Genomic DNA, 26,261 nt, shown 5'->3' on the forward strand with positions numbered 1-26,261 from the left:
TTGCAGATATTGACACTCACCCTTCTTGTAACTGTTCATTGCCAGACTCTTCAGCAACAAGAATTTCGTACTCCTCAGCAGCATATCTGTCCCAGTCAGAGGGTTCAGGACCATCATTTTCAACATCCTAAATAAATATGTGAGAAGGAAACATGAAAACTGAACAAACCAAGTCACTTTCACAATATCCATATTTGCAATAACTAGAATGCCTTTGAACAAATACACACAGACACACAGTCTCAGGGCAATGACCATTCACTTTCCTGGTAAACTGCATGGGAAATTCAAACTCTGAAGAGTACAACTACTGAAAACTAGAAATAGAAATGGCAAACAAATTATTTTTCATACGCTATACCTCTGCATACATTTCTTTATACACTTTTAACTTAATGCCCCAGAACACTGGACTGAGGCATTTCTTGCCTACAGTAGACCATTGACTTCAGAAGGGAAATAAAAGCGACATAGTTCTCTTCTGTGACACTGTTTAAACTTGTAATGAAAGGTAGTTACAAATTCTTCACCAATAGTTCTTTTTTAATCAGGTGAATAAGGATACAGGGGTTGCTATATGAGGGGGAAGGATAACTTAGCTACCTCTTGTTGTCAGTTTCCAGTTCAAAGAGTTCTAATAACGTTAGCCATATAAGCCCGGAAAAGAGATTCTTGTATCCTACTTGGTGTTCTAAATTTGTAGACACTATATATCCCATCTAATAATTGTCACTGAATTGGATAAACTTGCCAAAGATCACATTCAAGATAAGTGAAAACAGTCTAGGTTTCTGTTCCTTTGAAATATGTACTGAAGAAACTGTTACTGTTACATATAGATTTTACCATTTATGTACGCTGCTCATTTATCAGAATCATTTTAAGTGTTAAGGAAGAATAATGTGCAATAGGCCAATGTACAAAGGCCTCATAACACCAAGCAAGCAGGGCTTTAATCATTTAATTTCTGCTGAAGATGCAGAAATGTCTTGTCATTACTTGTCCTAGTACCTGATCAAAGAATAATATAATGGGATATTACACAACCTTTCCAGATACCAAGCAAATTTAATCAGCTCTTCTTCCTCTTATATTTTCTGGGGTTACTAAGCATACATTTAGGAAAATTTCTGTTCTAAATACATCGTTTTGACCACTGCCACCATACTTCATAGTAAATTCTTCTGGGAATGAAAGCATCCATCTCTTGTTCCTTTCCAGAGTAGAACTCTCAGAGCAATCACTATTTCGGAACTGCTTTATACCTTCTGCACAGCAAAGGGATCCCGCTGTTCATTGTCCAAGTACTTTTCCAGGTTAAAGAATGTGTTGTAAAATACATGAGCCATTCTGCATCTTTTCAAGTCTCGCAAAGTTACCCTTCCTGCAAAACAAGAACACATTATTTTATTATCAGTCTAGCAGTTCTCAGTAGGACTGGGGTGTCAAGGCTTCTGGGTTACAGGTCATGTGGTAAATATTATTTAAAGATTTATGAAGAAATGGGAGATGGCCTTTCAGGCCAGATTCACCCATTCTTTTAGGTGATCTATTTTCAACACAGGTTGACAAATTTGTTAACTCAGTTTGAATCAGTATGTGCCAGTGGCATGCAAAAATCCAAGTTCTGTATGCCATGGAAGTGAGTTTATATAAGCCCCCCCCCTTTTTTTTTTTTTACAAATTTGTGCTCAAAAGCAGTTTGCAACAAGATAGTTGCTGTGAACAAGGTTTCCCCTAGTGCTTGATCACCAGGAGCAAATTCAAATGTGTTCACCCAAAAAAAGCCAACATATTTTGAAATAAGTTTCTCAAATACTTTTGTGGACAAGGCCTTTCAAGTGTGCACTGCCTTGATTCAGGGAAGTTTTAAATCTGTGTTATTTTAGTGTATTTTTGGTTTCTATGGAAGCCGCCCAGAGTGGCTGGGGAAACCCAGCCAGATGGGCGGGGTACAAATAATAAATTATTATTATTATTATTATGGCTCACCATGCATTTAGAGAACCTTATAACACCATTTTGTATTAGTGGCATTAGCAGTTCATGGCTCTGCACCTACTTGCTGAGCCACCTCTAAATGCCCGGAGAGTGAAAATAAAAGCCTGTTTGGTGGTGGTGGGAACCGATCTCTACCATTTTTTGCTATTACTTTGAATGTTAACTAAGGAATTGAATGAGGATGCAAAGCCTAGGAGGTTGGTAAAGACCACTACTTGGCTCTGGGTCTCCCATACACAAGGAACCTTATCACTTGCTTGGATCAAGTGTCCTGCTGGTGACTGCCAAAGAAGTGATGCAGACAGAGTAAGATAACTCTTCAAAGGGGTCTGGGAGATCAAATATATCTGAGAGATCAAAGATAATCATACTCCCAAGAAACGGTCAGCAGTGTAGATGAATATTATTGTATAAATGGGCCTTACCCTCACACTCTGGCTTCACTAGATCAAGCATTTGGCACAGTAAGTCATGGAATGGCAGTGGCTCAATGCCCATGGATTCCATCCTCTCACACTGCTCCTCGTAAAAATACTCCAGTTCATACATGGAGAGCATGCCATCCCCATCCAAGTCCATGCAGCGGAACCAGTATTCAATACTAGGGAAAGGGGAATGAATAAGATTTGTTTGTAGCAAAGTTGGGGCAAGCAATAGTTCTAACAAAGAACCCTTATTGAGACAGCTTTCATATGCACAGTGAAGCTTTGTCCAGACTCCTTCCTTATAATGCCTTTCATTGGAAATTTCAATCTAGAAATTCAGAGCATGAGCTAAGATATATAATACCCTCAGTTGCTCAGTGACTCAAACTGCAATCGTTCTCCATCCTTGAGAGAAATTACAAACTGAGATGTTCACATTTAGCAGCAAAATACAGGATAAAGAAGACGTCTAGATAAATTCAAAGCAGAGGTGATGCTATAGCAGTGTGGCTAACTATCAGAACAATGTGTTTCTGATCTTCATGGCTTGGTAGCCACTGGGGAGTGACTCCTTTTTCTACCACAAAAGGAAAGCCTTCTTGGGCCATGTGGAAAGAGCTACACTGCAGCTCATTCCTTCGGTAGCAGTAATCAGTTTATGTCAATGTCCCTGGCATCTGCACATATTGTTTTAGCTCTACAGTTAGAGTGTACTGTGAAATATATTTTGGATAGTTTTGTGATTTGAACATAAAGTGGTATATCCAATGTAGCGCTTGGACAAGGGAGGTTTCCCATCACAGCCCTCTATGTCCCCCAAAAAGCTTCCCTGGTGTTGCAGGGTCCTAAGGGCTGCAATGGAGTGGAACTTACTCCTAGTTCAAGTTCTTTATCCAGTGACAGCCAGGGCACCCAGTCTCTATTGCACACCTGCATGTTACATTTGTTTTTTAATATTGCATTTATATTTTATAATACCACATAACACTAAGGAGATCATCACATCGGTGCAAGCATTTCACTTGCCAGGCAGGACAATCTCCCCCTCCTTCCCCTAAGTGCTGTTCTGAGTGTTTCCCCAACCCCACCGGAGTCAATTGGCCATGGGGGCATGAGGAGAAGGAGGGGCAAAAAGCCCCACCACACTCGTGGAAGACGCTTGTGTTGGCTTCCACAAGGAGGACTCACTAACTGAATCATTTCCATTGTGTTTTTTAAACAGCATGCTTGTGACTGCCAATATCACCATCTTTTCATTCCTCCCTATCCCCAGCACATGATTAGCAAGTGACACATGAGGCCAAGATTGTAAGCCTATGGAAGTGCTGTATATGTGTGTAGAGTGCACAGGAAATGTTAGGACAAGTAACAAGAACAAAAAGAAACCATGAGGCAGTCTCATTTGGCCGCAGCTGTGCTGTATACAGTGGTACCTCTGGTTAAGGACTTAATTCGTTCCGGAGGTCCGTTCTTAACCTGAAACTGTTCTTAACCTGAGGTACCACTTTAGCTAATGGGGCCTCCCGCTGCCGCCTGATTTCTATTCTCATCCTGAAGCAAAGTTCTTAAACTGAAGTACTATTTCTGGGTTAGCAGAGTCTGTAACCTGAAGCGTCTGTAACCCGAGGTATCACTGTACAGAAGTTTATTCTTTCCCCCTATTTTCCTGTCAAGAATACCTTCCTGGCAGTTGCTATTTGCCCCTGGAGTTACATAACATATACATTTAACAACCTGCAAACTTTGTATATATGTTCCTTCACTCCACCTACTTCAAATTTCTGGATGACTTATCTCACCTTGTGGGACTTCTTTTGTCTTCTTCAGAAATTAGAAGCCATACAAAGTCTGCATAGCTCATGTGGTTTTCTTTGTGCACTTGAATTCCTCTGAAACAGATTTCAAACACTTGCTGAAGTTCACATGACAATTTTTTAAAAAATAGATGTCTGAATACATCTCAATATTTCACTTTCAATTCCTTAGAGACCCCATGGATGTGTTAGTGCTGGTTACCCACTCCCTGATTCTTTGAAGTTCAATACTATTTAACTTGAAAGTGTACCCTAGAGAGCAGATCAGAAACAGCAAACTAACAACCCAAACATGACAACTTTTAAATTAAAACAGACTACATTCTCTCAGCATCAAGATTTTGGGCTGTTTATATAATCATTTACAAAGTCTCCATGTGGCAACCTTTCCCTGACATTCCAGGAAGATAAAGCTTTCTTATGAATGTATCTAAAATACAGACTGGGAAAGGTTTATAGTTCAGTAACAGCGTGTGTGTTCAATCCACTGTATATCAGGCTGAAAACAGTTTATTCTGGATTGAAGACAGAAATCATTCCTGGAGATTTTCTGATGGATGACGTGAAAGGGAAATTTCGCATCACAATAAAAAGTGCAATTGAGCTTTACATTTTGTTTCTCAACACTGTAGTGTAGATATATTTCAAAAGAGAAATAATGTCCATGGCAGCCAATGTGAGCATTACATGTGCCTTAGGAAATGAGATCATAGGAAGCTAAGCTGAGTCAGATCATTGTTCCATTTAGTTCAGTATTTTCTGCACTAACTGGCAGTGGCTCTCCAGGGTTTCCACCTGGGGACAATCCTAGCCCCACCTGGAGATGTCAAGAGATTTTAACCTTCTGCAAGCAAGATCTACCACTGCGTTTTGTACCTTTCCCTCCCTTCTCTAAATGATTTAAAACAAAGCCAATTTAAGCTGCACATCTGAAGCCACCCCCAGACAAGGAATCAAAGTAATTATATCCTACATTGAACTTCCTGAATCCCATTCTAACTGTTATTTCAAAAATTACTTTTCTTCCTTCAATCTTAATTGTTCCCTACTTTCTTACCTAAGCACAGCTCCACTGAATATTCTCTCTATAATCCTGTTTGACAGAGCTGTAGATGAAGAAATAAGGATTAGGAACAGTTTCAGTTCTTGAATGTGTTTGCAATCATTCTAACAATTGTTGCTTTTCCCTATACACAAGTGATATCTGTGCAGAAGGATAATCATATGAGAAGTGAGTGGCTTTCAATCATGTGCAAAACACAACAGAAAAATGATTTTCCTCAGTGGCCATGTTTTTACTATGTATCAAATAAATGCCTTAAAATAGTTTTGATTCTGAATACTTTTGATCTAGTCATTCTGTTGCTTCCTGATGGCTGGTTACAATGGGCCACATCAACCGCCACCCACTCCCAGATACGGGTAAGAGGTTATTCCATTACCAGGCCTGAATCCAGATTGGAATGGATTTAAATAGCCTGGGTCCTCCAAGAATGCTTGCAGTTGCTCCGCAATGGCTCTATCCATCACCCTCTCCCAGAAAGGATATTGGCAACTAGCTGATAGCTGTTCCAATCTGAAGGGTACAGAGCTGGTTTCTTTAGCAGCGGTTGCACCACTGCCTCTTTCACATAGCAAAGCGCTAACTACACTCTGGACCCAACCCGTCAGCCCCACTCTACTAGATTTGAGAAGTCAGGAGGGGCAAGAATCGAGGGGGCATGTGGCCGGATGCATTGCCACAAGTATCTTGTGTGCATCAGTTGATTGCATAAGGTGAACCTGATCTCACAAAACATCCTTGACAAGATTACCAGCTTTCTCCACTGGACCCCCCCCCTCCCCCCAAAAAAAGCATTCAGGAACACATCAGGTTCCATCAGTTTCTGAGGACAGACCACCCAAACAGGCCCATCACCCTTACAGGAAAGAACTGCCACCATCAGCCCCTCTATCTTTAGTCCATCCTCATATCACTTGGGGGCAAAAGATCACATCAAGAGTGTGCCCTGCCTGGTGTGTTGGACTGATGAGCATCTATATGAAAGGCAATTTGTAACATTTTAATGCTTCAATCCACAGCAGATTCAGGCCAAAATTAACCCATAGCGCTACAGCAAGGTTTGAGATGGTAAAGGATATGGTGCCTGTTCATAGTTTTAACTTTTTACATCTCTTTCCCTACAAGCTTATGGCATAATAGACACAGCCTTGTCAACTGAACAGGGAAAAGCTATATCCAATCCAATTTTCCCAAGAGCATGGACTACTTTATTGCATGCCTATTTTGCATAATAAAGACATGACTGAAGCACAGCAAGAGATATGCAAGGGTTTTTTTTTGTAAGAACATGGAGAAAGAGAGATCAAGTTTGGTAATCTGGGGTATTAGAGAATATTTATTTTATATTAGTAACAACCACCTCCAGTGCCTCTCTTGCTCTGCTTACCTTGATCATTGTATCTAGCCAGATCTTTCTGGTTGATGTAGAGATCATGGTCAGTGTCCAGTTCCCAGAATTTACAGTAAATAACATAGAAGTGCTCATAGGAAAAATAATCAGTGATTTGATTTATGTCTTCCTCTTCCTCCAAGAGAGCTAGGGTCTGAAAAAATGAGAATAAATTCATTCTAATTTCCATAGGCAGAAGGCGCAGACCAAGAACTGTGACTAGAATGATATCTTGTCAGTCTTTGTTATTATTCAATAAATACCTTAAACAGCAAAAGAACTGTATGAAACATTAAACTTTTACTTTGTGGATTTTTAAAATAATCACAAAGTGACAAGCAAAATTAATACTTGATAGAGTTTTGTCACCATGTGCTCATGTGGCTACCAAAGTCCTTACTGTGTCATATCTATCATCCTTCAACACTAGAAATATACAAATCTGTCCAGATCCTCTTTTATTAATTTTTGCTAAATCCAGCTATAAAACTGAAAACACTGAACAAGCTATGGGAACAACTAATATTATTTACTTAAGTCCAATTGTTTCAATTGGTCTACTCTGTGTAACAATGGATATCACGGAAAGTATTTTAGAAATACTTGTTGCTCATAGGAATAAAAAAGAAAAATAGCATACCTGAAGAAAGTTGCTTTTCCTCAACTCTGTTAGGGATATTTTCCCAGACCAGGATCTATTGACTGTGTAGAATATTCTTTGAATAACCTGGAAAAAGATTAATTACAATTCTCAAAACTGGACTTATTCTGAGTGATTAAAAAACCCACCAAAAACCCCTCAAAGTCCCATAAGTCTTGCATCCTGTTTCTGACAGCAGTCAGTGACCAATATTTTAAATCAACAAAACAGACTACATGTAAACAACAAAAATATGTATATAGTCATAGAGGGATCTAAAATACCCAAAGGTAATCTCTGGGCGAGAGCAGGTTGATATGAGTATAGATAGTCTTTTAGATATTCAAATCCAAAGCCATGTTGGGCTTTAAAGGCAAGCACCAACACTTTGAATTGTGGTCAGAAACAGTCCAGGAGTCAGTGCAGCAATATAAGTTCCAGAAGATCTGGTTAGTAACTTAGTCACTGTGTTTTGGACTGATTGCTATTTCCAAGCAGTTTTCAAAGACAGCCCTGCACACTACAGTGGTACCTCGGGTTAAGAACTTAATTCGTTCTGGAGGTCCGTTCTTAACCTGAAACTGTTCTTAACCTGAGGTACCACTTTAGCTAATGGGGCTTCCCGCTGCCACTGCGTGATTTCTGTTCTCATCCTGAAGCAAAGTTCTTAACCTGAGGTTCTATTTCTGGGTTAGCGGAGTCTGTAACCCGAAGCGTCTGTAACCCGAGGTACCACTGTATAGGGTATTACTAGCCTATCACTTTGGACAACTTAACAAAGACTGTAGGGAAGGGAACAAGATGCTAGGGGTAAACATTATTATGCCATTTGACAATGTGAATTACTTTCCTTGTAACACTGAGCGCAGCTCAGAATGAATCACGAACCTTTTCTTAGACAAATGCTGACATCTTGTACATGAATTTAACCTACCGTAGTAATGTAGCGGGAATGGAATTCTGGGGCATCCTTCAGAAATGTCAGCCCAGGATGAGTTTCGACTACATCCTGAAAGATATCCAAATTATGTAACACAGGAAAGTTAAGGAGAAATGATACAACACTGGCAGCAGTTAGAGTATAAGAACATATGCTGGATCAGACCAAAGGTCCATCTTGTCCAGCATTCAGTTCTCACAGTGTCCAACCAGTGTAGGAAAATGGTTGCTTATGCATAAGCGCATGGGCGGAAGTTTCTTACAGGGTCAAGCAAGACGCTGCTTAAAGCATGGACAGCGCGTGGACAGCTAATGCTTTTCAGTGATTGGTCCACGTAACATGGTCTGAGAGTAGCGTGACGCCCGGGTATGATACTGCACTGTCTTTGTCTGCTAGCTGATACAATGTTGTATAATTTTGCAGAACACAACAATAAATGCGGACGGCGGCTTTGGAGGCTGTGAGATCCCTTCAAAATCCATCTTGGTGTGTGACATTGATCTATTGATGATGAGCAGGTTCTCGTCAAACCAGATGCCTATGGGAAGCCCACAAGGAGAACTTGTGCAGGTAACTGCTCATAGCAGCATTATAAAAGCTACCGTCTTTAATGAAACCTTTAAGATTCATAGGTAATGCACACCTGCTAGGCTACCATTTTGAGTTACTTTAAAAGACAGAAAAATAAAACATAAAAGTCAGTAAGCAGGCAACAATGTATATTCAGTCCACATTCACAAAAGGCCACATAAGCAGTACTCCTTGTGTGTGTTCACATGGAACCTCCTTCTCACTGTCTTAGTTGTGCCCCTACAAACACTGAAGATCCTGTCAGTGCCTCTCTCAGTAGGGCATCCTGCTATGCAGACTCAGACTGGCTTTCGTTTGCATCTTGCTTAACTTCAGATCACAGTGAGTGAATTAAGCTGTGGCTCTCTGGGTAGAGTATATTGAGGAGGAAAGGGATGACTTCTTCAAAAAAATTTAGGTGCTTATCTAAAGGGTTTTCCCCCTCTAATTCATAAAATGACACTTATTAGCAAGTCACACAAACCTGCAGTAAAGGGATGAAATCTTCTTGTTCCAAATAGTTGCTGCTGGGTTTTGCTAAAAGGCAAATGAATTTTGATGCATCATCATGGCAGTTGTGTAGTATCCTACAAAGGAGAAATAAGACTGTAAAAGTACTCCTATCGATTTGGATTCCCAAAGAATCAAAATCCACACAGCTTTCTCATTCCCAGCTAAAACTGCATTTGTTCACATTCACCTATTTGTACACTTATCTCACCCTCTGTAACCTCTATTTGTCTTTCACATCATCTGTTTTATACTGTAAACCTCTTGGGGCTGGGGATCTGGCTATTTTATGCTTATGAAATTCCATATAAAGCATCATGTACATTGATGAAGCAAAAATAATACGGTGAATAATAATAGTATTAACATTAAGGATCAAAGTAGACATAATGCTGAACACATCTCTGGAAGTTGACTCTCACTTTCTCTTTTTATACTCTAAATAGCCATGACAAGGGTCCCAACTGGGATCATGATTGCACTGCACAAGAAAAGAAAGGTTAACACTTCCTTCTGCTGTAGTCCAACAAAAATAGCCACCTGCAGTTATTTGGGAGTTGCTTCACAATGGCAACTAGAGTAGAACGAGAGAGGTGCAATTTCCAGTGATATACTTAGTGCCACTTCTAGGTCAGCCTTGAAGGCTGATTGTGGATGTGGAATGTACACAGATTCATCCTCATGCACCAGAAAGCACGCATAAAGTAATGTACACATGAATGTTTTGGCTTCTATGCCAGGTGGATTTGTTTCCAAATTCATTAAATTGGGACCAAAATATACCGTACATGTACTCTTTTGATCATTTTTCACAGTACTTTATATATACTCTTTGGTATATAAGCATAAATAATGTACAGCACATTTTGTGATAATGTCTTCAATAAGTACTACACAGATCCATTAGAATGCTGTAGCATTCAATTTATTCTCTTGACTGTTAAGTAAAAGTAATACAACTTCAGACAGACATTCAATAACAAGAATAGCCTATATTCTATTGAGGTTAACAGTAAGGCCCTTGTTAATTTCAATGACTCTCTATGGATCCAGAGTCAAGCACAGTCTCTGCTTGCAAAAGTTGCCTCAGAGATTTCGTCTCCCCCTCAGCTCTGCCCCCTCTGCCATTTAGAAGGGCCCCAGGATCCTTGGTGGAACATTTTCTGGGGGCAAGAGGAGCTGACATAGGGAGGAGCGGGTGGCATAGTCAGCTTCCACCAGCTGTTGTGTATGCTTAACTCTGGGTCCAATTCAATTTTTAAAATATTGAAAATGGTTAAGGACTGCACTGCTAACCAGAGCTCCCTCACTTGAAGTATTCACTCAAGATTGGATGTGTTTCTGACAGATGTTATAACTAAACCAGAAATTCCAAGGCAGGCGTAGGAATGGCTGGGAGAAAATTTATGACCAGTTGGTGAAATTCGACAAGGCACCAGCAGATCTGACCAGACTTCCCCTTCCTATCCCACCCCATCTGCTTTGAAGGTTCTGCCAATTTTCTGGAAGGAGAGGAAGTCCCATTTGCAGGAGTGGAAGTCCACTGGGCATATAGGATGCCATGATTGGATATCACCTTCTGGGATTTACTGGTAGATCTATGGGTGGTAGATCAACATAGGTTTGCAGCTTCCAATTTTATACAATAGAGATATATAAATGTGTCCTCCTGCATAAGTTAGGCTGCCGAGATGAAGAAAGCTGGGGGACAACAGGGAAGATCTTTGTGAAAGGATCTTTGTGGGAGCTCCAGTTCTTATACTAAAAACAAAATTCTGGCATGAGCATGTGCTCAGAAGCACCTTGTTCCTCAATTCTACACCATTCCTGGGCCATTATTTTGCACCTGGCTCTGGTTGGTGGACCACAGGATGAAAAACAAAGCAGACCCCATAAGCCGAAAGTTTGCCCACTCCTGCCACAATGGGCCTTTCTGGCACAGAAAACTATGGATACATGAGCAAAACTTGTATGTCTACAAGATTTACCCAACAAACAGGACTAGCATTTGTCAAGAAATACAGACAGGAAGAAACAGGAGACAGTATTTTTTAAAAAGGAGAGCTGTATTAAAAGGCACAGTGGAAACACAGAAAAGAATAAATAAACATGCAAAAGAAAGGCATACTGTGCTGGTTTTTCCAGAAGAATATTTTTGCACAGTTTACTCACTTTCTCCACATGGCCACAAATGAATGTACAGATACATATCCTGTCCGCTCTCCCCCTGACGCATTGAACATGGGAGCTTTCCAGTACAGAGGGCAGCAGCATATCTGCGAACAACACAATAAGACAGAATGCAGCCAGCTAGTATTCGGGCAGGGGCATTTTTTCTTCTTTATGATGACATTTTAACAGAAAATAAGATGAAGAAAATGTAACTTTTGGCTTAAAAAAAAAAATCCAACTAAACCAGAATTTTTTAATTGGACCTAATACATTAATATCTGAATCCATTTTCTTTTTACGCCGAAGTAAGTATGACTGATTTCATATGAGCCACTTAAAAGCAGAATGAGACCATGTGCAGTATGAACAGCATCAAGCTGGCCTGGATATATTCTCTCACCCTTAGACAAATGGATGGAGGAGACTTTTGTTCAGCCCACATTCTTAGATGAATTAACCCGACACCTCCTGGAATAATGTACAGGTTGAAACATAACTATCCTTTGGAGTTTGCACTTCTCTTGAGTTTTATGATACTGCTCTTGACTCAAAAATATTATCAAACCACATTAAAATGTGTATTTTTAGATAAAATACATTTAGAAGTGAGTACACGGGTGAGGACGTGGGTGGCGCTGTGGGTAAAAGCCTCAGCGCCTAGGGCTTGCCGATCGAAAGGTCGGCGGTTCGAATCCCCGCAGCGGGGTGCGCTCCCGTTGCTGGGTCCCAGCGCCTGTCAACCTAGCAGTTCGAAAGCACTCTCGGGTGCAAGTAGATAAATAGGGACCGCTTACTAGCGGGAAGGTAAACGGCGTTTCTGTGTGCGGCTCTGGCTCGCCAGAGCAGCGATGTCACGCTGGCCACGTGACCCGGAAGTGTCTCCGGACAGCGCTGGCCCCCGGCCTCTTGAGTGAGATGGGCGCACAACCCTAGAGTCTGTCAAGACTGGCCCGTACGGGCAGGGGTACCTTTACCTTTACACTAAGGTAAAATACATATTTAAACCATAGTTTGTGATTTAAATACATATTTAAATATAAATTTATTTACAGTTTTACAGGCAGTAGATTAATGTGGAAGTAGGGTAGAATGGAGTTATGAATAAATACATGTGAAATTGACAGAGACTGGAAATAGACTGAAACATTCCTTTTGGGAAAGTTTTGCTTTTGTTTACTACTTCGTCTCATCCCTTCAGCTAAAAGCCACTTCATCTGAGAGTACGCTTTTTCTTTGAAAACCATTTGCTGATATTGTACTGAGCCTTTACCTTCCATAAGTCCTAAAAGCCTGGCAATAATGATATTTACCTTTGCAATTTTCCCCATTTCATTAAGTGGTACTCTCTCATCTTCAAACTCAGAAAAGGTTGCCTCAACCTTGGCAATGGTCTCCTCATGACTACTGCAGACATTAGGAAGTCCGTTGGGGAAGTAGAAACGTGGAATGTTTATGGACAAGGGCGTACCAACAGTTACTTTATTCGCAGGCAGAAGTGCCTGTGAGCTGACTGCTGAAATTGCAGGCACTGGGGACGTAGTCACAGGTTTCTTCTCCTGCTTATTTTGGACCTAGAAAGATAACACATAAAAATTATTTTTGGTACAATAGAATGTTCGTGTGTATGTGTGTGCGTGTATCCCTTTAGATAAACAGAAATTAATGAGCAAGTATCTAAAGTAAGCTGTGCATATGTGCCACCACCTAATTAATCCAAAAGACCCTCAGGGGCATACAATCCCTGAAACCTTGGCTAATTGGCAACAATAGCTATATATAAACATACAGGAGAAACACATAGGATATTTTGATTAGCGGAGCTGCCCTAATGAAGTTTCTCTGTAAACTTCTGATCTATGCATAATTTTTTGTTAGTACTACACATTCAGGTATTGCACTTTCCTCAGTTCCTAAAAGAGCATCCATTCAAAGCTCTTTGAGGAAGTGAACAGGTTTCCTGTAGCTTAAAGAAGTCACTGGGCTCCAATAATAATCTGATAGGAGAACATTTGTACTTATTTAGAAGATTTATACCCCATCTTTCTGCTACAAGGCACTGGTGTCTGGAGTGCCCCTCAGCCAGGCTGGCTTCTGCTCACCAGTCAAGCAGTGTCCTGCCCATCTCCCCTTATGTTTTCTGCCACCTCTGTTGTGGGATGGATGTCTGGTGATGGGCAGTGAAAAGTGCCTCTCCTTGATAGCTGTTTTGAGGGATTCCCCCTCTTTTAGGAGCTTATTCCAGGATTTCTTTTGTAACTGGATCCTGTCTGGGAAACTGTTAAGTTAGGATACAAAAGCTGCTCAGTTCCAAGATCACTGGGTAGCTACGTTTTGGTTTCTATGTGCAAATGAAATTAGTAAGATGGCTGCGTGAGTGTATAGAATTACAAAATTTCCCAAAGAGGCTCTAATTGTGAAGGAGGAACAGTGGAAGAGGAACAAATTTGCCAATAAGATGATTTGGTTCACACCACTTGTGCCAATGTTTTATGAGAGCACCAAGAAGTGATGCACAAATAATAATAGGGGATGCAAAGCTTGCTGCATATCCATCTCCTTGCAGGTGTCTCAGTGCCAGACTGAATCAAAAACTGCCTGTCTGCATCCTAAGACTTATATTTACATTCCCCCAGAGTGGCTGGGGAAGCTCAGCCAGATGGGCGGGGTATAAATAATAAATTATTATAAATTATTATTATAATGTGAAGCTAAGCTCTCAGTAAAAACTTAAGACCCCTTTCCTGCTTTTTACTATCAGAAGGCACTTTAGCAGCTAGAGATAACACACAGAATACTGAAGCCCAATCATACATGACCTTTCCCACAGTCATTGGGTTTTAATCCTTAAAACATATTTTCAGCAGTGGAGTAGAACAAAGCTTTCCCAACGCAGCTGACATTTAGGGTCATGAAGGAAAGTATGTAGCATATAACAAACAGAAACACACTGGAGCAATTCTTTCTTCAGCAAGTGGCAGACAAGTTTTAATTATTTTCAACTAATAATCTTTATTAGTGTTAGTATTATTATCTTCAAGAGAAAAATAGTTTTCGACTCTTTCCTCTTGTTTACCAATAGGACATTTGTGTGCTAAGCCTGGAAGGCCTATTTTTAAACCTATGGGTATCTGGTGCAAATAACCTTCTGAAAATAGAAAAGCCTGAGAGAGACACAGTTCTGTCCCCATATCCAATAAAAAGATACAAAGAAGTATAAAAAGAAAAGCACGTTCAAACCTGGGCCTGCTGGAATGACTTCAACCTCTTCTTGAAGCGGGATGGAAGAACAAAATCACAGCCTTTTGCAAGGAAAGCTAACTCTCCTCGTAAATCTGGGTCCCTTCGCAGAGATGTTTCTTTGATCATCATCCTGGCTTAGTTCCTGAGCAAACTTTTGTCTTCCCAGCAGAGGTATCAAGTCCTTCCGGGAGATCACTTCAGCCACAACGAGCTATTTTCTCGATTTGGAGTTTGGTTTTTTTATGGCCAACAAATTCTAAGTGAAACATACCTTGCCTTCTTTTTACTTACAGCAAGGATTGTTCAGTCACTGTACCTAGACGCAAGGCCAAAGAACCTCCCCCCGCCCCGACAGTCAAATAATCCCCGAGTATGAGTACTTCTGGGTGTCTCTTTGCAATTCTTTATCAAGAGACATGATCTACACCAGAATCTATGTCCCTGCTGGCGACATGACAGTCAGAGAATCTGTCCTTGGCTTGTGATACAGCAGAGGTATTGTGGGAAGGGAAGCACCCACCACCACTACCAGTGGTGCTAAAGTTAGACATACTGCAGAAGTAGCTAAATATATCACCTTCCCAGATAGTTCTTATTTTATGAGCTTCAGAGGTGAAATTTGAGGTGCAAATGTACAGCCATCAGCCAAAGCTGAAAGCAAAAACATGCTGCAGCTTAGTCCTGTGTGAAAAATTGTGTTATGAGGTGCCCATCGCACAATCACACCTTTTTCTAATTTGAACTATGAAATAAAATACTCAGGACTCTTTAATTGTTCACCTTTCTCTCTTACTAAGGAAGAATTAGCTGTTTCCTACAATCCAAAGGGACTGCACAAGAAAAAAAATACGTGGCTGGTTATCAAGCATTTTTCTTCCACATTCAAAAGCACTAACAATGCATTCCTATACATGTTTACTCAGAAATTAGTTTTAGTGAGTTCTTTGACACTTACTCTGTAATAAATGTGCTTAGGATTGTGCTGCAGGTGGCTGGTTTTTTTTAGAAGTATCAGGATAATCAATTCAAGCATAAGAAATAAATTATTTAAATATTTCCTTTAATGCTTCATTCTTTCACTTATTTTTTGCTGGACACCACTTTTCAATCAAAGGCTTATACTTATGCTAAATTTAATTATTTTAAAGCATTTATACACTGTTCAATATTTCAAAAATCTCTTAAATAGTAACACACAGTACTAGAAACTAAGCCCCTCTCTATATGACATTTCGAAAATCCTCAAGAAGGTAAAGCAATTTGGAAAGTCTAATTAAGTGTACTCTTCCCCAAACCTGAGAATTAATGCTATTAAAAAAAGAAATAGATTAACAACCATTGCCACTACCGTATATATAAAACTTTTATTTCAGAACTTACTGTCTGCAATTACAGTTTGCTCTGGAACTCAAGAAATGCCTATTTTTTCATAGTGGCACTCTGATTTGGGACATGAAAAACTAAGTTTCACATGTTTATTATTTTACTGTTTCAGAAGGGATAATAAAGCGAGGTCACCCAATCGCATGTTCCAAGAAGTGATATGAGGGCCAGCAGGTTCATAAAGGTACGTGGGGTCTCAGTTGGATCAGGAATAGATATATCAGCAGTTGAGACTATGGTATTCAAGAAATTTATTTAGCTTTGGTCAAGACTGATAAAGTAAATATTTTGCTTATACCAGGAATCCTAAATGTATTTGTCAATGTGATTCTGTTTCCTTTCTTATTCATTAAAAGTATTTGTATACCACCTTTCATTTCAAATGGCATTCCTTGTTAACATTTTTGCTAGAATTATAAAATTATATTACCCAGCTATTTTAAAAAATAAAAATTGGCTTCAATGACTTTCTTTTTTCAATCATCACACATAGCAATTGCATTTTGTGTTTTGAAAACATCCCTGTGTTTTGAAATAGGAGCATCACACATTATCAATTTCCACAGTCTGATAACATTTCCATACAGGAAACTGTGGCTGTATACGAGCAAGTATGTCTATCATTGGAACATAGGAAACTGCCTTATATTGAGTCAGATCACTGGTCTATTCAGCTAAGTGTTATCTATATTGACCAGCAGTGGTTCTCCAGGATATCAAGCAGGAGTTTCTTCCAACTCTACCTTGAGACACCAGAGATTGAATCTGGAACCCTTCTGTAAAAAAAATGAGAGGCACAAATACAAGATGGGTGACACCTGGCTTGAGAGCAGTACATGTGAAAAGGATCTAGGAGTCTTGGTTGACCACAAACTTAACATGAGCCAACAGTGTGACGCGGCAGCTAAAAAAGCCAATGCAATTCTGGGCTGCATCAATAGGAGTATAGCATCTAGATCAAGGGAAGTTATAGTGCCACTGTATTCTGCTCTGGTCAGACCTCACCTGGAGTACTGTGTCCAGTTCTGGGCACCACAGTTCAAGAAGGACACTGACAAACTAGAACGTGTACAGAGGAGGGCAACCAAAATGGTCAAAGGCCTAGAAACAATGCCTTATGAGGATCGGCTAAGGGAGCTGGGCATGTTTAGCCTGGAGAAGAGGAGGTTAAGGGGTGATATGATAGCCATGTTCAAATATATAAAAGGATGTCACATAGAGGAGGGAGAAAGGTTGTTTTCTGCTGCTCCAGAGAAGCGGACACGGAGCAATGGATACAAACTACAAGAAAGAAGATTCCACCTAAACATTAGGAAGAACTTCCTGACAGTAAGAGCTGTTCGACAGTGGAATTTGCTGCCAAGGAGTGTGGTGGAGTCTCCTTCTTTGGAGGTCTTTAAGCAGAGGCTTGACAACCATATGTCAGGAGTGCTCTGATGGTGTTTCCTGCTTGGCAGGGGGTTGGACTCGATGACCCTTGTGGTCTCTTCCAACTCTATGATTCTATGATTGTAGGCAAAGCTGAAGCCCAACACTTGCTATGGCCCTTCCCAAATATTACTGTGGACTATGGAAGCAATATTCTCCATTGCGCTATGAGTCCAAATCCAGAATCACTAGCTTGAGTATTATACAGTAAGACTGTGTCTTGCTCTTGTGCAGGGGTTACATTCCAGGGGGGCAGTGGGCAAAGTCACAATCATGTATGGTCAAAACAAACCCCTGGAACTGTCCCTGCACCAGCAACCTCACCTTCCTGACCCAGCACAAGATATTTTGGGGCCATCCAAGATCTTGTGAAAGCCTCCAGAGACTGCAAGAGTGTTTCCCCGAGCCTGGTAATCAAGAGCTTTTAAGCTCTCTGCCTTGCTTGCTGGGATCTTGGAAACTTTCATGTGGGCTCTGAAGGCTTTCGTGAGATCTTGGACGGCCCCGCAAGACCTCACTAACACCACCAGAGCCCGCACAAGCATTTCCCAGAATCCGGTAAGCAAAGCAGAAAGTTTAAAAGCTATTTCTATGCCAAAATAACTTTAAAACTCTTTGTCTTCTGGGCATTTAATTGCTGAGATTTCAACTAGCTGGCTGCCAAGCACATAAATTTGAAATCACACAATCCATAAGAACTGCCTGCTGAATTAAGGAAATGGCCCATCTCATCCAGCATCCTGTTCTTACAGTGGCCGACCAGATGCCTGTGGGAAACCAGCGAGCAGGATTTGAGCGCAAGAGCCCTCTCACCATCTGTGGTTTCCAGCAACTGGTATTCAGAAGCATTGTTCTCTCCATCTGTGCTGGCAGAACATAGTTATCATGGCTAGTAGCAATTGATAGTCCTCTCTTCCATGAATTTGCCTAATCTAATTCTATTTTAAAGTCATCCACGTTGGTGGTCATCACTACCTACTGAGGGAGCAGGATCCATAATTTAACTATGCACTGCCCAAATGAGTGCTTTCTTTTATCCATCCAGACTCTTCCTACATTCAGCTTCATTAGATGTCATTGAGTTCTAGTGTTATGAGAAAGGCAGAAAAGCCTTTCCCTATCCACTTTCTCTATGCCATGCATAATTTTATAAACTTCTATCATGCCACCTCTTACTCACATTTTAGCTAAAGTCAACAACTCAGCTCAACTCAATTATTTTAAAGTAGTGATCCTACTATACTATATAGTCATAACAGTGGAAAAGAAATGGGAAAAGCATTTCCAGGGAGAGGGGAACATGTTCACTCAATTTTTCCAGTTCCAGCCTCTCTTATACAATTTAAAGGAGATATGAAACTAGACCAGAAGTTAGTAAGCGACTTCTATGTACAGTACTGAAAATAATTTAAAATAACTTTTGAGACAATTCCAGAATGTGTTCTGGATGCTGAGAGAGAGAACATTAGGATCATCCACTTACCTTTTGCCCTGCACTTTCTAGGCACAGATCAGTGCTTTCCTGGTCAGTGTCAGAGTGCTTTTTCTTTCCCCAGGAAAACCTGTCTTTACCGCTGAACTGGAACAAACAGCAATTCAGGTTTTTTGCAGGTTGCTGTTTGCTCCAGTTCAGTGGTAAGGAGTGGGTTTTCAAAGAGAAAGCACTGGGGGTGGGGGAGCACTTGGACATGGAGCTTTAAAACGTGGACTTGTGCATAGAAAGACAGCACAAAACCAAGTCTGGATAAGCCCATAGTGAGAATTATCCAAGTGAAGCCTGCCATACTTACAACAGACTTTACACACATCTGTTGCAGCAGTAGTGGCCACGCACTTCTGGAAGTTGTTCTGCAGGGTACAGCTTGAAGTACTATAAAACCATGTGAAACTGGATTTAGTAAGGCTATGGAAGGACATAAAAATGAAAATGTACCCCATAGGCAATCGTTGCTTTACTGCAGGATTCCTCAAATTCAGCCCTCCAGATGTTTTGAAACTACAGTTCCCATCATCCCTGACCACTGGTCCTGCTAGCTAGGGATCATGGGAGTTGGAGACCAAAAACATCTGGAGGGCTGAGTTTGAGGAAGCCTGCTTTACAGTATCACCAACTAGCTAAAAAACCCCTATAATCTACAGACAGCCCACATGCACACTTTCACACATGGCAAACATGTGTGACTATTTTGCCATATGGACAAACAATGGGAAGTGTGAAACATACAAGTATACATACATACATAACGAGTATATAAACATATATAGAGTATAATGTACTTTTCTATGAAGAAGTGATATTCATGTGGGAAATTTGTTGCGTGTGTATGGTCCGTAACTGTTACATAAATAAAGATTTGCATTCTTACCTTTATAACCTCTGGCATCTGTTGAATAAGTGCTGGGACAGGCTCTTTGGCAGATGTACCTATGTAGCTTTGCTGAGCAGCTGTGATGGAGGGAGCAGCCAAAGTTTCCTGAAGAATGTGCATCACTTCCTTCTCTTTTGATAAGCTTCCTTTGCCCATTCGGAATTCTACTAGTTCCTGGGCAAAGTCTTCAATACTCTCCAGAATTCGCAATAAAAGGGTTTTGTCTTCATCCTCCATTTTATGACCATTGGTTTCCATGAGTTTTGATAAAGAGGGAGAAGGACTTTTGTCTACAGGTGAACAGGCTTTGCCTTTATTTTCCAGAGTCAAAGGTTGGCTAATATGCTTCAAACATGCAGGATTAGTCTTAGTGGTAGTCTCTCTCAGAGTAGCCTCCATTTTCTGTGAAAAATGTTCCAAATCCAGGAGAAGTTTGTCTATTTCCTCTTGATTATTTTTTCTGGATTCACCTTTAGAAATCTGAACAGTACAATCAAATCCTTGAGTGTCTGAGGTTGCTTGGGTGGAGGTTTGGGGCAGCATTACAGGTTGAAATAAAGTAGGTGATGTTTTAGCTGAATTTCCAGCAGAGTCTGCCCTTTCTGTTTTCTGCTCATTGCTGTCTGAATTAACCCGTCTTCCTCTCCTCTTAACACTTGACACACTGCCCAGTGCCTTTTCTCTATCTGATTCTTCCATAATGTACAGAGTTTCTGTGGGAGAAATGCAGTCTGACGGGTTTACAGATAGTAACTGAGGTAGCGCACAAGCATCATTTGTAGATTCTAAGTTTTCCTGCAAAACTTTTGAAGAAATCTCTATCGGAGTGTGGGTAAGTTTTGCTGAGGAATTTGTGTCAGTGCTGTTCTGGTTACCTCGTAAGTTTGAAGTGAGAGATTGCCTTGGCACAAAGGATGGGGAGGACACAACATCTTCGTATCTAGGTGGCTGTTCGTTGCCAAATACTGGAGGAAAATTAGACGGCTGCAAAGCAGATAGGCTATTAATTAGTTCTACCATGTCACCAGGCTCAGTTAGCCCAGACTGTCTAAACTCAAAAGGCAGTTTTTTAATATAAGAAGAAAATCTTGACATCAAATTCATATATATCATTTCAGAATTGGCTAAGGAATCATTACCACTTTCTCCACTGGCACTCCCTGAAGATTTCTTCTTGATGCATTGCTTTATTATATCAGTACACTTCTTCAAGTCCTCAGAGCATTTGAGCAAGATGTCCAAGCACATCTTAATATCTCCACTAGAAGAACCATCCAGCTTGTGCTTTTCCAAAATCTGTGCAAGAAAGCTATCCTCATAGAGAGTCTGCATTGGTAAGGAAACTGTAGAATTCACATTTCCCTCTACTGAGGTGCTGCTGACCTGCCATTTCTCATCTGTTGAGGAATTATGTGACAGGCCAAAGGGAGGAGGGGAATTTTCATCGTTGCTGAAATGGCCATAGATCAAGTCAAAATCTAGTGACCTTCTATTGAATGGGTCTGACTTAACTTTTCTTCCCTTTCTATAGGTTACTTGATTGGAAGAATTTCTGAGTTTTTCAAATGAAAATTCTTTTATTTTCCCACTAGCGAGATTTATGGCTTCTCCAGTGATATCTTTCAGACTTGCAGTGTTTTGAACTGAAGACCCCTTTTTGAGCCTTGGGTTACTAGGAAGGATTTGATGATAATCTTCATCCCCAGCCAAAGAAAGGGAATTTTCAGGCATTGAAAGTCTGTGGGTCAGATCTGAACCTCTAAGGTTGTGTGCAGGGACTTTAATTAGTTCTGCACAAACACTGTGGTGGGCTACTATGCATGCAACTCCTTGCTTAAATACCTGACATGCCCCTGTACAGTAATGCACAGCATGTTGAAGTCGACGATCTATCACAACACTGCTATAACAATTCACTGTTGTTATTACACGTCTATAGGTTACTGCCATAATGATAATTTTAATCGGCTGCACTAAAAACTGAGCTAATGATTTTGTTAACTAAGAAAATAATCTTAAAATGGGGAAAAAGTAATCCATTGTCAACTGTAAGGTAGCTGCTGTCTGTGAGAAATTTAACTTAACCAGTGAAATGTGCAAGGCTAATTTATGGCACACTGATTACATTTCATTATTTATTGAGATACTGAAAAGTTATCTCCCACACAAAAAGTACCGTACTGATGAAAAATTGCTCCCCTTCTCTCAGTCTAAATGAATGTTAGAGGTAGAACTGTAGAACTTCAGCCCACTTGAAGAAAAAAGAAGGAATTGTTTTCTCTTGATTTGCTGTATTGAGTTTCAGATGCCATGTAGAAGCAAAAAGCATGTAGTGTGCTTAAACAATCCAACTCTTCCATTAATGTGGAAGATACCTGCAATGACAAATTGTAAAAATAATGTGAAACTTGCCATCGGACTTCACCTGCTACTTTATCTTTTATACATATATTATTGCAATAGTGTATAATTTTATTCATGCTTATTACGGTTGGCCTAAGAAATTTTCTGCCCAGGGCAAAAAGTGGTCGTCCCCCCATTCCATTAATAGAAGCTGACTGGACTACTAGCGGAATTAGACTTTTAAAACTGGCAATGCAATAGCATCCTCCTCTGCCTCTGAGGCTGGTAGGCTTGTTTAGGGGGTGCATGATAAATCATGCAGCATACACAGGTGTGGTCTGACCAAAGCAGAATAAAGTGGTACTATTACTTCCTTTGACACAGATACTTCTGTATAGTAGCCTTAGTCTCCAAAGTGTTTCCTGAATCATCATTTTAAGACTGTGACAAACCTGCAGATTGAACTAATATCAGGCTATTTATTAGTAACATTTTTAAATCTCGCCCTACCCTTTTTATTATTTATTGTTTAACATCTAGCACGAGGAAGCGCTCTGCTCAATGCTTTGCGGTTTTTGGTTAGACAAAGTCATAATGTTATTATCGCTATTTGCTTTCCCCCCTAACAGACCAAGAGCACTGCAATGATTTCTGCATTGCCAGGGGATTGGACTACATGACCCTCATGGTTCCATCCAATTCTACAGTTCTCTGAGTCTACTGCCTGGGGACGGATTGATTATGGCCTCCTCTTGCTCATGTGTGTATATTTAATTATTTACTTACTTAGTGCACTTCTGTCTTGCCTCTCCTCCATCATGGAGCTCAAAGCAGTTCTCATGGTCTCTCAATCTAGACACTGACCAGCCCAAATCTTGCTTAGCAAGGTGGCTGCATCATGTGCTCTCATATTCCATTGCCAGTAGTTGCCAATAATCAGTTGGCAGCATCAGCAATGGATGTATGTTTGTTTGTTCTGTCTTCCTCCTTTCATTCCACTTCATCTACCTCTACTGTCTTTATTCCCTCTCATTACTGTTTAATGACCACCAGCAAAACATACATTCTCCACTTTCCTGCCGATCAGCATACCTCCTTGCAGTACTTTCAATGCCCTAGTTCCTCTGCCCCATGTCCGGCTCCCACACCAAATATGGCAAGGAGGCATGTTGAGGGCCAGGAAAGTACCTTATAGGCAGGAAGGCTGCACACACACCAGATTTTTGTGACAATGAGTCTGGAGATCATGATGCATCCTCTGCTTGTTCTTTTCCAGTGCTCAACATGTTCACAACTCTTTCTGCCAAGGTAAATATGAACCATAGAGGAAGCCAAAGGAAAGAAAATTGAGAAGGAAACACAAGAGTGTTACAATATTGTATTCCACAGGTAAATTAGAATTTATATTCACATGGCAACATAGGTTATATATAAATACATCTCCATCCCTCAAAATAACTATTAATATAGGTAAGGATCACCATTATCTATTTTTTTTTCTTTTGCTACACATTTTTCTAGGGAAATAAGAATAACAGGAAGCAGAAGTGGGGTGTGTGCTTCTAAATCTATAAATGAAGATACCAGATTAGGAATCTATTTGTGTGAATACAAGACTTCATTTTTGTGTTGAGGCATCAAATTTTTCTTGCTTAGTTCATAGTGTTGACTCTTGCATTTTAGACACTCTGGTGAAGTAATTTGGAAATATGAAAATAAATACTAGCATTCTCTCCTATAAGGAAGGAGAATCACATGAAAACTAGCAGTCTGAATATTCCTTTTAAAAATCTCTTGTTCTATGGCTATAAGCAGGAATGCAGCTATACTTTTGTGGATATGTGAATTGGCTTTCCTTTTCCTACTATCAACTAAAAAAGTTAGAAGGAGCTGAACCAGGACTACTCCTAGATATTGTAGTTCTTGAGGGTTGGACTAGATAACCCTTGGGGTCTCTCCCAACTCTATGATTCTATGACTCTGTGACTGTTCATGACCAGTTTGCATTGAACACTGGCCAAGCCTGTGGAATATTTGGAATATTTACCTAAATGTCCCTGTAGCTACATGTTGCAGGACTCATAAGAGGACAAAGTATTTTACATTTGCTGATCAAGGAACATCGGAAGATCAAGCCAACGGTCCCTGGACAAAGCCTAGCAAAGGTGCCCATGGCAAGTTCACAAGCAAAACCTGAGCACAAATGCATTCTTATTAAGTTTCTAAGGAATCCCAGAGATTCTAGCAGCTCAACTTTAAAACACATGTGGTCTATGAATACTGATGCCTTTTGCTTCTTTACAATCTGTGACACAGTACCTAATTTCCCAAGTCTTACTCAAGCACTTCTTTCCAGGCTCAAAACACATGACCTGTTCTTCCTCACCTGAACTCAGACACCAGTCTCTGTCTTACTACACCTGTTGCCTATTTATCTTCGTATCTCCTTGCTTCTATAAAATACAATGCAGGGACTCACGGCGGTGACGGCAGCAGTCGCATCCTGCGAGGCCTTGCGGCAGTGGCAGGAAATTCCAGCAATATTAGTGGCAGCTTGCAAGGCCTTGTGGCGACACAAGCAGTGGGGCTTGTGAGGCGTCACCGTGGTGGCAATAAGGCCTGCAATTCCTCCCGGCAGTAGTTGGAGGCAGTGGCAGAAGCTGTGACAGCCTGCCTCAGCAAGGCCTTGCAGGATACCTTTGCTTCTGTCTCCTGCCACCAGCGCAAGGCCTTGCAGGCCACTACTGCCACTGCCACGACAAGGCCTTGCAAGCTGCCGTCACTTCTGCCACTGCCACCCACTGCCATGACAAGACTTAACAGGCTGTTGATTATTGTGCCACTGCTGTCAGGCTGCTTTTGCTTCTGCTGCCTAGCAGGCCTGCTGGCAGTCCCAGATTATTTGTATTCACTATGACTCATCATCGTATTTTGGATTATCCTGAATACCACTATTTGGTAGCCAAGCTTCAAACCAAATAATAATAATGGGCAAGGTGGGGCACCTGCCAAAGGCCCACTACGTGGCAGAGGACCCATTGCTAACCTGAGATGCTGGGCCAGTTTCCCACTTCTCAATGGGAGAGTTGCATGGCAGCAGCAAACATCTGACTCCTCCCAGCAGCTTCAAATCAAGAAATGAGGCTGCCCCAGAAGCTCCAGCAACATTCACAGGGACATCTTGGTTAAAGGTCTATTTCTTGTTGGGTGGAGTGTAGGAAGAAGTAATGTAGCACATTTATTTTGAGCCCTGAGGGCTTCTTCAATCACAAGGGTGTTGTTGCTCAGCTCCTTCTTGGCATCTCTGAAGCAGCGAAATGGGTGACTGTTCCAGAGGCTCCTATGATATCATCAGAGCCTCTAGGGTGATCATACATGTCCTAAGTTGAGATGCCTGCAAGGAGCTGAGCAACGGCTCCATCCAGCTCCAAAAATCCCAGTACTCTCAGAAAATATTCTCTGTGGCCTCAAAGCGGCTCTGTCAAGGGAAAATGGGGACTTTGTTTCAGAGAATTCTGCAAGCTGGGAGAGACGCCTAGGAAAAGCAAAACAACACTTCTGCCTCATCTGCACCAAGGGAGATAGTAATAAGGAGCACGAAAAAGTTGCAGCTCTCCTCCAGCCGTCCCCCCAATGAGAACTTGCCCAGAGTCCTTGCGATATATAGGTGGGCAAAAGGGAGACCTGGTGCAAAGAGAGAAAAGACAGCGGGTGCTGGTGTGTGAAACGGAGCTGCAGAGTGTGCGTGTGTGTCGGAGCAATCACAGGATTGTGTCAAGAGGAGACCCAAAGGCAGAGAGTGTAAAGGAGGTAGGGGAAAGGCAGGAAGGGAGCTGCGATGGGCGGGAGGAGAGGGAGAGAGAAAGGAAGAAAGAGAGCGGAGAAAGGGCGCAACAAGAAACGAGCTGCAACCACCGTGCCCCATGGGCACCTGTGCCCGAGGGCCCACCAAAACCTGCAGCCGGCCCTGACC

General features: G+C 41.1%; 2 protein-coding genes across 6 annotated transcripts in view; one reads left to right on the forward strand and one right to left on the reverse strand.

Annotated features, from left to right (window-relative positions):
* MSL2 (MSL complex subunit 2) overlaps window positions 1-1,360 on the forward strand; it is a gene marked incomplete at its 5' end in the record, with an annotated part of 31,410 nt that extends 30,050 nt beyond the window's left edge. The window contains one exon of the transcript XR_014511988.1: window positions 1,222-1,360. The remainder of the gene's footprint in view (window positions 1-1,221) is intronic.
* PPP2R3A (protein phosphatase 2 regulatory subunit B''alpha) overlaps window positions 1-26,261 on the reverse strand; it is a 32,899-nt gene that overhangs the window by 5,671 nt on the left and 967 nt on the right. For 2 of the 5 annotated variants that reach the window (XM_083443198.1, XM_083443195.1), the window contains exons 2-13: window positions 19,943-22,320; window positions 12,836-13,096; window positions 11,526-11,629; window positions 9,328-9,430; window positions 8,268-8,342; window positions 7,334-7,420; window positions 6,691-6,847; window positions 5,298-5,346; window positions 4,226-4,315; window positions 2,427-2,602; window positions 1,266-1,384; window positions 21-127 (exon numbers count right to left, since the gene is read on the reverse strand). In XM_083443198.1, the coding sequence (XP_083299324.1) occupies window positions 21-127; window positions 1,266-1,384; window positions 2,427-2,602; window positions 4,226-4,315; window positions 5,298-5,346; window positions 6,691-6,847; window positions 7,334-7,420; window positions 8,268-8,342; window positions 9,328-9,430; window positions 11,526-11,629; window positions 12,836-13,096; window positions 19,943-21,895 (3,281 nt within the window). In that variant the 5' untranslated portion in view covers window positions 21,896-22,320. Of the gene's footprint in view, window positions 1-20; window positions 128-1,265; window positions 1,385-2,426; window positions 2,603-4,225; window positions 4,316-5,297; window positions 5,347-6,690; window positions 6,848-7,333; window positions 7,421-8,267; window positions 8,343-9,327; window positions 9,431-11,525; window positions 11,630-12,835; window positions 13,097-14,762; window positions 16,269-19,942; window positions 22,321-23,504; window positions 23,589-25,334; window positions 25,968-26,261 lie in introns of those variants that run through there. The other 3 variants (XM_083443197.1, XM_083443196.1, XM_083443199.1) reach the window with 3 other exon arrangements.

The sequence above is a fragment of the Podarcis tiliguerta genome, assembly GCF_965153285.1.
Source record: "Podarcis tiliguerta genome assembly, chromosome: 5".
NCBI classification, from domain to species: domain Eukaryota; kingdom Metazoa; phylum Chordata; class Lepidosauria; order Squamata; family Lacertidae; genus Podarcis; species Podarcis tiliguerta.